Source organism: Anguilla anguilla, chromosome 2, assembly GCF_013347855.1.
Source record: "Anguilla anguilla isolate fAngAng1 chromosome 2, fAngAng1.pri, whole genome shotgun sequence".
Taxonomy (NCBI): domain Eukaryota; kingdom Metazoa; phylum Chordata; class Actinopteri; order Anguilliformes; family Anguillidae; genus Anguilla; species Anguilla anguilla.
The window spans coordinates 38558395-38573799 of NC_049202.1; the positions used below are offsets into that span (position 1 = coordinate 38558395).

The 15405-nt window shown below is 43.3% G+C and overlaps 1 protein-coding gene across 1 annotated transcript; it reads right to left on the reverse strand.

Moving 5' to 3' along the window:
• Positions 1-998: 998 nt before the first annotated feature.
• On the reverse strand, positions 999-14488 carry smarcd2 (SWI/SNF related, matrix associated, actin dependent regulator of chromatin, subfamily d, member 2). Its single transcript, XM_035406217.1, has 13 exons — positions 13881-14488; positions 9150-9337; positions 8155-8197; positions 7786-7908; positions 6780-6899; positions 5496-5591; positions 5040-5141; positions 4328-4489; positions 3732-3829; positions 3501-3636; positions 3155-3277; positions 1468-1569; positions 999-1248 (listed from the first exon to the last, which is right to left on the reverse strand). The coding sequence occupies exons 1-13, from the start codon at positions 14046-14048 to the stop codon at positions 1195-1197; spliced, it is 1515 nt and encodes a 504-aa protein (XP_035262108.1). The 5' UTR covers positions 14049-14488; the 3' UTR covers positions 999-1194.
• Between the last annotated feature and the right edge of the window lie 917 nt (positions 14489-15405).

The window sequence follows — 15405 nt, forward strand, 5'->3', positions numbered from 1 at the left end:
TCTTAGTGCAACAAACTTGGCCACAAGTATCTTTGCGCAGATATGTCACATTTTTGGAATGTTTTCTTCTCAACACTTTTACAATACAAAAAAAACAACCTGCATCAGGTTTGCTGAGTTTACTCCAAGTGGTATAAACTAACACCCATATGTGTAAAAAAAAAAAAATAGCAAAGTATCAGCGCCCTCAGAGGGCTTGTAAAAGGCTTGATCTATGGCTTTGATTCCTTCCTAATCAATATAGTTTCAAAGCCGGTTGCTGAATAGACGCCCAACATAACCCCACTAGGCTCGGTGGACTCCTGTCTATGCCACACTGATTTCCTACAGGACAGCAACACAAAAAGGCTGTAAACAATTCAGTGGAATAGTCAACTGAACAAGCGAGAAAACCCATACAATTTTGTCCCTCTAACCATGCAAAGCTCCAAGCACCACAAAGACTTCCTATTTCCTGGCAACCATAGATTCTAGCATATTTGTTGGGCAAACTTACATGGAAAACATGTAAAATCATTAAGCTTTCGTAAAACAATTAAAAAAACTGCATAACCATGGCTTTCCAGGTTTATGGCTATACACCCCTTTATAAAACACGCACACCGCACAACTTAGGTGTGAAAATTCTGGCACCTTATAAGCAAAACATACATGACAAAATTATACAAAAATAAATTTGGTTGGTTTCAAAATCTGACAAACATACAAGAGGAATAAATTTCATCAATGAAGAAAACTTCACGTTGCATACTGTTGAAAAAAAAAGTCGACACCAGGCAGTGTACATTTCACTGTGGTCCAAGGTATCAGGAAGTACTGATTAGAAAACATGACAGAAGAAAGGCAAAGCGATCCAGCTTTCCCCGATTTTGCACAAATGTAAAAAGTGAGAAAAAGCAGGCCGTAACTGACAGAAAAGGCAAACAGTTTAAAATCGCACGTGGTTACAAAATTGGCAAAATTCACAAGAAAAAGAGCAAAAAAGTAAAAACGGAAGAGCTGCGGAAATGTTGATCGGTTCAGGTTCTGGGGCTCGACTGCATTTTCCAGCTTTGATGTGAAGACCACCATCATGGCGGGCCTTTTGAGATGCCTGCCTTTGTCCTGCTGAACGAGGCCTCGAGGGGGTGGGTGGGGGGGTGACGTGGTGGCCGGCAGCAGGGGAGGGAGCCCCCCTCGAGAGAGACCAGGGCTTCAAGTCAGTCGGATTCCGAGTACCTGCTCCAGCTCCTGCCTTCTCTGCTGCACCTGAGAGAAATAAAACAGACTGCTAATGAGGTGACAGCCTTGGCTTCTTCAGTTAAATAAAATGGGTCAGATGGAAGCATTTAACTTGATTTAACCTAATTTTCTGAATAAGTCTGAATTAATAGTTTCCGTCTTAACCAGGATGAAACACAGTAGACATCGTGCAAAAAAAACAATTACATGATTACTCTAGTACATTTCCAAAATGCAGCTGCCGACCTTGGAGAAGGTGTAACGGCCCACAGCCTCTGGGACCCACGGCGCTTGGTAGAACTCTGTACGCCTCTCTTCCTCTGGGTTGCCCGCAATGTCCGTCATCAACTGGAACAGAGACGGTGCCGTGACAACAACTCCACCGCAGTCACCTGCCATGTGAACTTGCACCCAAAAACTCACATTTTGGCAGTGTTACCCACTCCTAGATTTTTAAAGTTGGACTGAAATTGCTTTGCTTATATTTTGTACTACCCTTGGTGGTAAAATAGGCAGTGTCAGCTGTATTATCAAATCCTTTACAATTTATAATTTTTTGTTTTGAATTATAGGAATTGGTGTTTTGAAAATCACTGCGCCACCTACTGTGGTTTTTTCCCACATTTTTTAAATTGCCGATTTTTGACGTTAGGAAGCGGTCTCATTTGCATGCAGCCTATCACAGCGTGCATTTGCTTATGATTGACATTGAGGGCTAGGCTGCATTTGCCACTGTCAAGTCTAGCAAACATGGCACCTTGCAAGTGGCACTGTTGTGTTGGAGGATGCACAAGCACTGACTCACTACATGCAATCCCAAAGGACACAAATGTAAAAAAACAAGTGGGTAGAATTTTTATCAGGTTCATTAGTGTCAAACAACACAAGAGTCTGCAGTCTGCATTTTAAACCAGGCAACTTTTTGAATTGGGCGCAAAAACAGAGTGAATTTTGCAAAGAACTGTGACTGAACCCAGGAGCAGTCCCCACAATTCAATCAAGTGCAGTACGGAGCTGTACGGAGGATAACCACAAAGTAAGTTTCTTATATTATTATATTTTGGATGTATAATTACTCAGTGTATGAATTACCTTCGCCTGGCTTACAAGGAGTATAGCTAACAGCCACATTCGCTAACATTAGCTGGCATAGCTGAAAAGCAATCTTAGCATCAACATAATTATCACACGAAATATAAAGCAACAATTCAGGAAAGCCGAATATTATTTATCTAGCTAGCTACGGAGATTTGTTGACTTTGTGCAATATGACAGCTCATTTAGCTTTACCTATCTACTGAAATGTAGCCTGTCACCCTATTATTTTATCGTGATGGCTGTCACAGTCAACATTTTCCCACCATCCACACTTTTATTTTTTTCCCGCCATCGTAATTTGAGTTTGCCCAAGTTCATTGTACTAGCCCACTGGGAGGGAAAACCGGAAAAACCGGCGGTCACTCTAGCTGTAGTCTCAGCCTCAGACGGTCCGCCCACTAGCTGTCACTCAAAACGCAAGGAGTACGCCCTCGACCCCGCCCACGCAGTATCCAACCTCCATAGTAACATGATAGTAACATTTTTGTGATATGGCCAAATGTATTCATTTTTATAATTAAAAAAAAAATATATATTTTTAAAACCATTTAATGATTAAAATTTCAGTCCGACTTTAAATTGTGGCAATAAATTCCTACAAATAAAAATAGAGTATTGGCCTTCTGTGCCCAAAAATTAGTAAGTGACTTTACAATATTAACAGTGAAAAACAGCAACAAGGTGGCACAGAGGTTAAGAAACATCACCAAATTCACTTACAACTTGAACCGCTATAGTACATATCCAACTGTATCAAATACATCAAATTCATGACTTACTAACCATATGCAGCAGCTGTTGTATTATTCACACATTGTAGCAAACCGTTCTTTACCTTGAGATCTCTGCATTGGGACTTTAGCCAGTCCTGGATGAACTCCTGAGGGTTGTTGCTGAAGCTCAGCATGAAGTCCCTCTGTGTCTTCAGCTGGTTAATAGACTCAATAGTCTCGTGGATCTATGGGGGAGACGCGGCACACTAAATTTGGACCACAATAAAAGTTAGACTCCTGCCTATTAACATATAACAAACCGGTTTGGGGCCCCATCTGAATTAACCAATCACAGTGCTGCCGATTTGGTAGGAGCAACATATTACTTCTGGTAATAGTTACACATCTTCCATAAATACAGTACATAAATGTATTTATTTACACAAACACAATGCTGTTGGAGCAGACCTTCATCTCCAGGGCAGCTATCTCCTGTTGATTGGTAGTTGAGGAGAGGAAGCTGTTCATCTGGCCCTTCAGGGGGTCGTCCACCTCCACGTCTATATCGTAGCAGGCCGTCTTCTTCTGGTCGTTGGGGTCCACGCTGCAACCAAAAGGCAGTACTTTGTCAGCGACGCTTGGACCCACTGCTGGTCGCTACGGACACATGGCTCGGCAGACCCAAAGTCTCCGCCCCACCTGATGATGTGGTTGATGACGATGGGGTCGGGGTGCTGCAGCAGGCCCGCCAGCTTCATGGGGATCTCGGAGAACCGCATGCGGGTACAGCCGAAGATCTGTACGACAGGGGAGGGGCGTCACCATCACAACCGGCCGAACCCATTTCGCCCAGACGTTTTATACATTTTTTAAAGGAGAGCAGGACCACCCTCCTTCTGTATTTCTTGCTTCACTCAGACAGGTAGAATGCAGAGGGTGTAACAGATGGTTTTTGTAGCATTGTCTTTCGGTCATGGGCAGCACATTGGGCTACAGCCACTGTATGAAATGTGCTATATAAATAAAATATGATTGACTGATTGACTGATTGAAAAGGGACCAGAGCTGAGAAAAGTGGCATGGTGGGATCGAATCCTTTTTCAGTCCAGTGGTGGGGGGGGGGGGCTTAAGAGTTGGCCACCCGAAGGACCACGCTACGCGCCTCGCCTGCTCCCCATCCCCCCATCCACCTCCCCCTCCCCATTCTACCAATTTTGGTCGACAGCAACGGCAGCCTCGCGCTGGTCGGCGCCGTACGTTCATTAGCCGCGGACGGGCGGGTGCCGCGCGCTCACCTGGCGGAAGTAGCGGTTGCAGTTGATGTACTCCTTCTCGTGGCTGTCCTGCAGCTTGTTGTTCTTGATGTAGAGCCAGAGCGCCTGCATGATGCTGGCCCGGGTCTGCGTGTGCACGCCTAGCAGCCGCGCCAGGCGCGGGTCCAGCTTGTACTGCGGGGGCTGAGCAGGGAGGAAGAAAGGAGGAGAGGGACGCGTCTCACAAACCACAGAAACCTCAGCAAACAAACACACACTATATAACACTAGGTGGGTATTCAGCAAATGGATGCCGATTGAGACGATTTGGGTTTAGTAGGCCGGTCTACAATAAGCCCACATCTCACCCGAGATTCAAATAGAATGCCTTCCCCTCGCACTTACGACATAGCTCAGGAGGTAAGACCGATTGTCTGGCAGTCGGAGGATTGCCGGTTCAAACCCCGCCCTGGGCATGTCGAAGTGTCCTTGAGCAAGACACCTAACCCCTAACCCCTAACTGCTCTGGCGAATGAGAGGCATCAATTGTAAAGCGCTTTGGATAAAAGCGCTATATAAATGCAGTCCATTTACCATTTACTTACACTTCCCTAATTGCAGCTTCCTACAGATAAACCGTTTCTGAACGTGTTCCGGACAGATGCTACATGGCTCAATTTCCTTTGTGCGGTTCGTCGGCCACACTAGATGTTTCTAGAAGTTTCTGAGAGACGTCCTAAACCGCGGGGGGTACCTGGTGATCCAGCATGAGGAGCAAGGTGCACTTCACGCTGATGTCCCCCGGCCGCTTCACCTGGAACCCGTCCGTCTCCTGGGTGGTGGGCATCCTGTGCCACTGAGACAACAGCGCAAACGCGTCGACAGTTAGGGCTCTGCCCAAAGAGCTCCACCGACGACACGAGTTCCACATTCATTTTCGGCCAGCAGGCATTGAATACATGGTTTAAAAAAAAAAAAAAAAAAAGGTTTCTGACAATGGTATGATCTTTTCGGCCGGTCACAATGACGGAGATCATTTCTGACGAGCCGGTGCCTGGAAACACATTTTGCAGCCGAGCTGTTTTTCTGAAATTCTTTCGACTGGGGGGGGGGGGGGTTTCAGCCAATAAAAGACACATGGGCAACATACAGACGCTCGAGCGCTGGCATTGCAGAACAGGCACGGATTGGGACACAGAACGTCTCATACCTCCACCAGGTGGTTGTCTGGTCCGTACAGCTCCTTGTCGAGCTCGATGACCAGGCTTTTAAAGAAGGAGGAGAACTTCCTTTTCTGCTTCCCGGGCTGAAGAAGAGATTAGGGAAAAGGGGGGTAAAAAAAATTAACAAAATGGAGGACTGAATTGTTTTTTGTGTCTGTGGGTTATTACGAACGCAGAGGGAGGCCACATTGTTTGGGGCTGACCACATCAGGGGCTGGATCTGGAAAAACTCAAGATTCTGAAGGACTGGCTATCTCTACAGCCTTCGCTGCCATGTCTGCTTGTGCAACACCCCTCCTCCCCCCCCCCCCCCCCCCCCCACCACCCGCCCCTCGTCCCCCGTGCGTTCAAACCGCCGGATCAAAACAAGTTCCTCTTTTTCAAGCGGCTGCAGTCGAGCCGACAGCTCTCGGCTGGAACGCAAATGTGAGGGTTCACGTCTTTGCGCCTAGCGTGTAACCAGCAGTTTCCATTTGCTTATTTTTATTTGTTCTTTTTTTTTTTTTTAGGGATTTTGAGAGGGAGCGCAGGACGGAGAGCACATCTGGTTTCAGGGAGTGGGCCGAGGACACACGCCAACCCAGTTGGGAAAAAAAAAATGGAAAGACACTCGAAACAACCCAACAGGAAAACAGCCTGAGAAATGGGCCTGGAAAGCCCTTTTCTCTTTTAAAAGCAGCTTAAGAATGTACTGACACCAGCCCTGGAATAGACGGGCACGATCTTCAGTCATCAAGACCGCTTGAACCATTCTAAAAGCGATCACCTTTTGAGAAGAAAAACTCTCACGGGTTGGGCTGCTAAGCATACATTTTGTTTTCTTACTAGCCTGCCAACGACTTAACTGAATACGCCCGTCTAATCTGATATGGCATTCAAGACAGCTTTTCAGTGCAAGGTCTTGCAATCAACCACAAACACCACAGCACTGAAAGAACACACTCATCAGCACTGCCTCATTTGAATGTCTGGAAAAAAAATTTGCTCGCTCAACATTAATTAGATACAGATACTGCTCAATACAATGCAATGCCCCTAAATACATTTCAAATGGACGGATAATGTGATGCTAAAGCCTCAGAGGGATATCATTATGAGCATTAGTGTGTATAAGACTGGGTGGCCCACATTGCACTGTGAAGACTGATGTGTCTTCATTTCCTTCCCCATATTAGATTAACACTTCTTGAATGCCTGCCTGCCTCCCCGCCCCCACCACCACCACAACCGCTGCCCTGAAAACGTGACTGAGGCCCCACCCACACACTTACATCCTCCAGCAGCTTGCCCTCCACTCTCAGCTCCCAGGAGGCCACCTTCTCCGCCTCCTCACCCTCTGGCTTGCCAGGTGTGTAGGTGTTGGAGATGTATATTCTCAGCTTGCGTTTTTGCTAAGCGTGGAGGAGGAGGAGGGGGAGAGAGAAAGAGCACTGATTGGTAATGCTCGTCCTGGAAGCAAAGGGTTGTTTTTTCCTCCCCATTCAGAAGAGCCCCAGCAAATAGGTTCTCAAAATATGTCTGGTTTTGTCATACATCGTGCTAGCCTGCAGCATTACTTCAGAAAGCAATTCAACGTCTTTAATTAGATTAAAATACTGAGCTAAGAGCAGCAATACATGAAAGCTCAATTCAATCATACTAATAATATACGATGCTGAATACATATGCAATCAATCGCAGAAGCCAAAAAAAAGATTAAATTAAGGCTCAGAATTTGGCAACCACCCCTCAAACAGATGGGGACTTCCAGTTAAGGTTCTAAAGGGTCTATAAACATTAAATTTTATTGGTTCTTTAAAGCCACGTTGTCAAGGCTCCTTAAAAACCATTAGTGCCTGGAAGAGGCCACCCATATGTCCCCATCCCAAATGAGGAATGTTGACAGATAAAACCAAACATTAAGAACATAAAATAAACAAGTCTTGAGACCTGGAACTCGAACTGTAGGTGGAGTCACGGTTCAATACCTTTCTGGAGCAGGTGTTATTTAACTGCTAGTACTACAGTGACAATTCCAATAAAATCAATGAATAAAATCATAAACTGCCTCTCTAAACATTTGTAGCCATGAGCATCTACACATTATTTCTCACCACAATCAATCAGAGACATGAACTCTCTATTGAATCAGCATAACTTCCTCATTCATAAATGATTCAGCATTTAAAGAGATGTGGACCAGCTGCTGATGTTGGTTCTGGTGTTATTAAGGCAAAAGGCATCTTGGCAGAGTTAGTGAGCCGTGTGGTTTAGGTGGAAATCACAGGAAGTCTCTACCGTGATGGGCTTCTTTATGGCTTCCTGGATCTCCATGCGCTTACGGGCAATGGTCTGATCCAGCTTCCGCTCAAAGGCGAGGAGGTCCATGTAGGCCTGAGACTCAGGGACCAGGTCCCTGATCTGCAAAGATCACCAAGTCACCAAGATGAGCATCATCAATGTCCTTTTCAGAATGTATGTCTGTCGCTGTCACAAAAAACAAATGCGAGTCTCTGTTCTTCTATATCGATGCATTGTCTAATAACAGTGGTTATTAGACAATAACTAATAACTGTGGTTATTAGACAATAACCAGTCAAAAAATTATTTTCACTAGAAGATCCAGCCTAAAGACTTTGAGGGGGCGACAGCGTCTTTGAAACTCACCCTCTGTGGGAGAACCTTGTCAGCCATCTTGCGCCGTTTGACACTAAAAGAATCAAAGAAACAGTGTGTGACCTTTAGAAGTACGGGGGAGGATAACAACTCCAGAATGAATGCTGCTTCACATAAAGACTTAAGGCTAACCTAATTGAACACAACCTAATCTACGCCTGTATAGTGTGCCAATCCGCTCTAATCCGTGTGACGCCGAATGCCTTGCAGGAGTTAGGCCTAAACACAGCCCCTGTGTTTCACCCTGCTGGAGCTGCATACTCAGTATCTGCAGGAACCAACAGAACAGATGTTTTTTTTGGTTTGTTTTTTTTGCCACAGCCCTTTGGTGTGATCTCTCCGCAGTCACAAAGTCGTACCCTGAAGGCTTCTTGTTCTCAGGATGCTTTAAATTTGGGTCTGCGTCCCTACCCCTGTTGCCCTGGCCCAGCAGGCACCCTCTCACAGCACTGACAAAAGGACCCTTTCAAGGACAATATCTCATCTTACAGAAACATAAAACTTAAGGAGAGTCACTGAAAGATCCAAAGCATGAACTTTGTCGGCACTATATGTCACAGGAAGTACAAAGACGCATAGGTGTAAGGGCTGAGTCAATCCACATACTGCTTCCTACTATGCTAGGAAGAATTACACTAGCTGTAGATCAATGTGTTGTATGTTCGTTCCATGTCATCTGCACCTAAGCCTTGCTGCAAAGTGCAGATTCAAATACAGTTCTGGGCTCCTCCCACCAGGAAAAGCGAGAAGCCCCAACTGAGTCCAATTTGAACGCTGAAAACCAGTTAGCCGATTCTAGAAAACAGACAGCCGTGCGTGGCAATGGCTGGGGACACCCAACCGTCTGGCGTGAGACACAGGCGTTGGCCATACAGTAGGTACAAGTCAGCGCTCCGTGAGCCCCGTGCACCTGAATCTGAGCAATGAGGCGACAGGCGGCCGAACGGAGAGGCCGTCCCTCAGAGCGGGGCGGAGGCGCCACTCACCTGCGTCTCTGCCCTCCCAGGCTCTGATGCTGCTGCTGCTGCTGCTGGAGGAACCTCTTTCGCGAAGGGTCCATGGCAACCGGGGACATTCCGGGGCGCATGGGCAAGCTGGAGCCGTAGGAAGGCCCAGGGACGGGTCCCGCCATGGGGCCCATGGGCACCCCTCTGCTGGGCGGCATGCCCGGGCGCTGGGAAGCGCAGACACAGGAGATGGAATTACCGCCCGGCCTCGTGCCAGATGTCCTTACATGCAGTATGTTCAGATGAATTCAAGGAACTTAAGTTACATGTAGTGTACATGCTAAATATTTAAATTACACCACATTTGACAGCAAATTACTTCTAGATTGTAAATTAAATTCCAATAAATTCCAATCAGCACATTCACAGATATATTTTTTACAGGACGAGATCATGCTTAAGCATGTCAGACCCAGAAGAGCTGTGTTCAGTTACTGTCAGCACCGGCACTTATAGCTTGACTGCCGCGTTTGTCTCATGGTCTTCTTTTTGGACTGTATTTACTGTATTTTCCTTCTGTATCCTTTTTGAACTTTATCAATATTGTATTTAGAAGTCAGTTACTTATTTTTATGATTAAGCTATAAATTAATGACCCATAAAAACTTCTAAGGATAAAGATATGGGCTGTTTTCTGAGAAAATGTGTCGTTCCCAAAACGGGTACGTTCAACTGCCCGAGTTGGGGTACTTAAATTATCTTGATTTGATGAGACACTTATACTAAATGTAAAGTCACTTTAAGAATGTTGCATGAAATCAACCAGCAGCTGACTCAAACAAATTTAACCTCCCCATTGACAATTCACCTCCGAGAACTCGCATTTATAGTTTGTAGGTTTACAGTGATTAGAGCCCGACCAATATATCGGTATGGCCGATATATCGGCCATTATTTGACTTTTTTGACGACATCTGGATCGGTAGTTATCCTGCCGATGTGCCCCGGTTTTTTTATAAGTATAATAAACAAAAAAACAACGATTATTTATCTGTACTTGTCTGTTCGAACGTTGTAATTACTATTTACTTGAATTATCCAGTAGAGGGAGCTCTAATACAAGTGTGAACTGCAGCAGCTGACGCGATACTTCTCTAATAAGACGTTTGTCACTCGTGCCTCATCCAATATTCTCCACTGCAAGACTTGTGTACACAGATTCGATTGCGCAATAAAGGTATGTATATTTAGTGAAAGTTTTTAATTAAATACGTTTATACGACCACTATGTTTATCAATCCTCATTATCAAGCGAGCGAGCTAGCTAACATATTTGGTTCACTTTAGCAAGCTAGCTGGCTAGCAAGCCTTTATGAAGTGGCAGTGAGCACATAAGCAGCGTAGGATCTACATTTCCAGAGGACATCGCTGTATTCTCAAATAAATAACTAGCCAAATGGTGATTGAATTTGTTCTTTTATCTGAGATAATGATATTAGCTACTATATGATGCTGTGTAAATAGCCAACGCGTGATTGCAAGCGAGTGTGTCATCTAGTCACGCGTCATCGTAGCAAGCTAACCAGGCAGTAAAAACGCAGATAAAACACTTCTAACATGGATCATTTTAAGCCATGTTATCTAGCTTTGTCGTGATAACATGAGAGAAGGATTGCTGTTGGAGAACTGAATCAACCAACAGTTAGCGCGGGTAACCTGCACGAAAGTGCATTGTAGTTTTTTTCACGTATTTCATCCAGTCAATTTAATTTCATCTAACGTTACACTTGATTCACTCTTTAGCTCCGCTAGATAATGTCTTACTTTTTGAGATCATGTAGTAGAAATAAAATAAGAAAATATAATTCATTTAACTTACTGAGAATATATAATAAGAAATAATGAGGCTGTGTCAATAGCTAATGCGTTATTGCGAGCGAGTGTGTCATCTAGTCACGCGTCAGAGCGCATTGTAGTTATTTTCACCGCCTGATTCTTATGGACAGGGAAGCTCGCTAGATAGTCTTACTCTTTGAGATCATGTAGTAGGAATAAAATAAGAAAATATAATTAATGTACTGAGAATAGATACTAAGAAATAATAACAAATTAATAACAACAATAATAATATTCATAAAAATACATGTTTGTGAAACTGGAAAACTGATTTTTTTTAAATTAATTTTTTATAGATGGCTGGTAAAGAAAGGAGTAAAAGCAAGGTGTGGAGTTATTTTGATTTCACACACTTAAAGATGGTGTTTATATATATATATATATTTAATTTCATATCATCTTTTACTTTATCTAAAAAGTTCTTTGTGTGTTTATTTTTATTTGTTTGCTTATAAGGTAAATGTTCTTAAATATAGAAACTTTAATAAAATATAAGTTTTTCAAATTGATTTGAAAATGTTGCACTTTTTGACAAAACATCGGTAATCGGTGGGCTAGGACTCTCCAAAATCGGGATCGGCATCGGACCCAAAAATCTGGCATCGGTCGGGCTCTAACAGTGATGCGTCAATATTGACAGGGAAAAAACAGGCAAGTTGTTTCTGTTTCATTACATTTCTCCCTCAAACCCACTTTCCTGAGAATGTCACAGATTTTTGATAGACACCAACACATGGATGTATTAAAAGTACCAATATTTAGTTATTACAGTATACAGCCTAACATGTACTCTACAATAACATAGAATGCCATGCGAATTCAGGAATTTCTAGATTTATGTCCCAAACAGTGACTGAGGTACAGGGTTGAAACTAAAAAAAAAAAAAAAAACTTGATTGAACAAAACAATACTGGGCACCATTAAGACATCCCCGAAGGAAAAAAAAACACATTGGATTTGTTAGTACACCACCAACAAAGTGAACAAATGTTAAATGTTAAGCAGTCATTTCAGTTTTCACCATGGAAAATAAGCCCACAGATTTACAGAGATTCCGTGACCCAGAGATTCAACTGCAAAAACCTACGAGCACCATCTCAGTTTAGTTTTCAAAAAAGCCCTCTGCTGCTCTAGTTGCTGGACTACAGATAAGTGCAGCTTACCACATAATGCTTTCTAAGACTGAATGCTAACTTCACAGAGAAAATCATAAGGATTCATATGACATTGTCTGTATACGTTTCAATGTGTCAAATGCGTTCAAATTTACATGAAATGACCCATAATACCAAGGACTTGCCCTTGCAAACATTTTTGATAGCATAACTGTCCGGACATCTTCCAACAGAAAAATACTGTTTGTCGATACAGGACCCCGTTTCTTAACAAATGGCTAAATACTGAAACAGTAATTCAGTCCATTCCATTCAGGTATTTGAAAAGTACACTACATGGCCAAAAGTAGCCTATGTGGACACATGACATCCAACATCTCATCCAAAAGTATGAGCATTAATATGGAGTTGGTCCACCCTTTGCCGCAATAACAACTTCCACTCTTCTGGGTAGGCTTTATACTTGATGTTGAAGCACTATGGCAATGATTTGCTTATATTCAGCCAGAAGGGCATTAGTGAGGTTGGGTACTGATTGGGCAATTAGGTTTGGCTCGCAGCTGGATTTCCAACTGATCCCAAATGTGTTGGATGAGGTTGAGGTCAGCGCTCTGTGCAGGCCAGTCAACTTCTTCCACACTGTTCTCGGCAAAACCATTTCTATATGGACCTCACTGTGTACCCAGGGGCATTGTCATGCAGGCCAAACTGTTACGGTTGCACATAATCGTCTAGAATGTGGTTGTATGTCGTAGCATTAAGATTTGGTTTCACTGAACCTAAGGGGCCTAGCCAAAACCATGACAAACAGCCCCAGACCAAGTGGTGTCCGGATACTTTTGGTCATATAGTGTACTTACAGAGGTAACTTATATCGCGGCATCACGTGCTGTCACAGACATTACTTACTACAAATTATAACTTTTCAGCAATGAATATAGTGCCGAAACAAGTAGACAAACAACTGTCTAACCACCACATCCGCAATAAGCCAATGTTGCAATAACCGCGCAACACTGGGACAGTCATGCTGCCGAATCAAAAAAAAAAAAAGAAAAAGCAGAGTTCTGCTATCAAAAAAACGAGAGACGATTGCATATTCAAACGTATGCTCACACACTATTGGCTGGATAGTTAGCCAACAACGTTCACAAATCATAGGTTTCATAAACAAAGTCAAGTTGAAATGTTTATTGGATATGTTGGCTAACGACACCATCACTAGTGCATTCTGAGGTGCGCCAGCACGCGGAAGTGACTCGTACGCTGGCTAACTTGTTAGCCACCATATTCAGTGTGGCAGTCAGTAGTAGTATCGATAGGTATTTGCTCGATAGATCACTTCATAAGAACCCACGTTTTCTTTTTTTCCTTTTCAGCGAGGAACACTCCTGAGAAGTTGGTTAGCAACAGTTCGCTAACATCAGCTCGCGAGCAACAGTACCATTCGCCTAGCTACTCTCGAACCCAAGTTGCTTTGTTTCCTCACAGTAAAACTGCAATCCCCGCAAGCCACAGCGTTATTTAAGTTTTGCTCAAATCTGGTTAACGCCCAACTAATATTTATTTAATCACATTTCCTGCTTCGTATCCCCATGTGTTCGGTCGAATTAACGCGACACATGCAATAAAAATGGAACTGAAACCACATTAAGTTCGCTCGTTAAGACCGTAGCTAAGATTCGTGGTGATGCTTAGCATCTTTTAAAAGCACCCCCTTCACGTATTGCATAGGATTTTAAAAAGTTATCTTGTTACCTGATGGTACTGCGACGCAGGGTTAGTCATGGTCCGGAATCCAGAGTTCTGTTGCATTGTAGCCGGCGGTGGTGGCATTCTCACGCTGCCTCCATGTCCAGCTGTCATGGGGTTAACGTTAATGTTTGGGTTCATTGGACTACCTGGGTACCCCCCTCTCGAAGACATTTTCGGAAGAATAATGACAAGTGGTAAATTATCACTAAGTTCAATGCAAACGCCCTTCTACTAAAAACGTTCTCATGAGCACGTGAGCAAAACAACTTGTAGACTAGCTACACATATACGTCACTGTGTTGCCTTCTGATTTCCAACTTGTCAGTTAGCAAGCAAGCTAACAAAGCTACATCAAACGTTAGCTACAACGGCTAACGTTGACTAGCTATTTCCCGGATATGTCTTCAGCGACCTCTCACTCCCTCTCCTAGCATGTAAACGGTTGCTGTTTTACGTGTCATCACTTCCCATGAATCCATGACTTTGTTCAAGCCTCCTGTTTTTAAAATGGTTGGAACGCAAGATTTAGAGCGCCTGACCAATGTCTAAAGATAGCGATCAGACAGGGTTTCTCTGAGTGCGTTTCTACAGCAGCACTCAGACACCTCCCTCCAGGGTTGCCAGTTCACAAGTATTTCTCTGTTGAAAGGCTACTCTGACTGGAGTTAGTCTCGATTTCCAGATCAGATCATTGACTCTGAGTGGCAAGAAAAATCATTTATATCAATCAACCTTGACGCGTCGGTGGATATTTGCCTGTAAATTTAGATCGATTTTTGCAATGTATTGCAAATGTTTGTATTCTTATAAAATACACTCTCATTTAGTATACCATGCCTCTTACAACAGAGGCTTTAATTTTCAATTATGCAATTCAATTATGCAATTAATTTCCATACCAGAATAGTGAATATTCACACAGAATAATGCATAATCATGCACATTCGTAAGGTATCAGAAGGCATCTCAGTACTTATGAGACACCTTCATACCACTGCATTTTCCTAACATTTCTAAGGAAAGATGTGAAAACTAATTTTACATCTACTCGTGTGTTATCTTCTCTTTTCAGAGCTGTCTAATAAATAAGTGATGTAACTTCATATCTGTTTCAGGTTACAATCTCAAACCATTTACAGTAAAGAGGAAATCACTTTAAACACTATTAATGTGACTATGCAAATCATTCACAGCAGTCATGTTGCACCAAAATGTCAGATGATGTGAAGAGGTAGGGGCATTGAATCAATTAAAGAGGAGGATGGTTAGAGTACCAGATTGCATATTTGGCTAGGCCAAAAGAGCACTCCCTACTCTGCACTTTGTGCTATGGAGTATTTAATGACCAAAGAAGGTTGAGACATTGGTTTTTATGTGTCATTTGAAAGAGGTTGTCTCCTTCAGCAATAGGAAATTGATTTTCTGTTTTTTTTAGGGGAAGGTTGCTCCTTACTGCTCTACCATCACCAATTCTTACACCAAATTGATTTTCCGAGGAGGTCTCCCATCTCAGTATTAACAAAGCCCG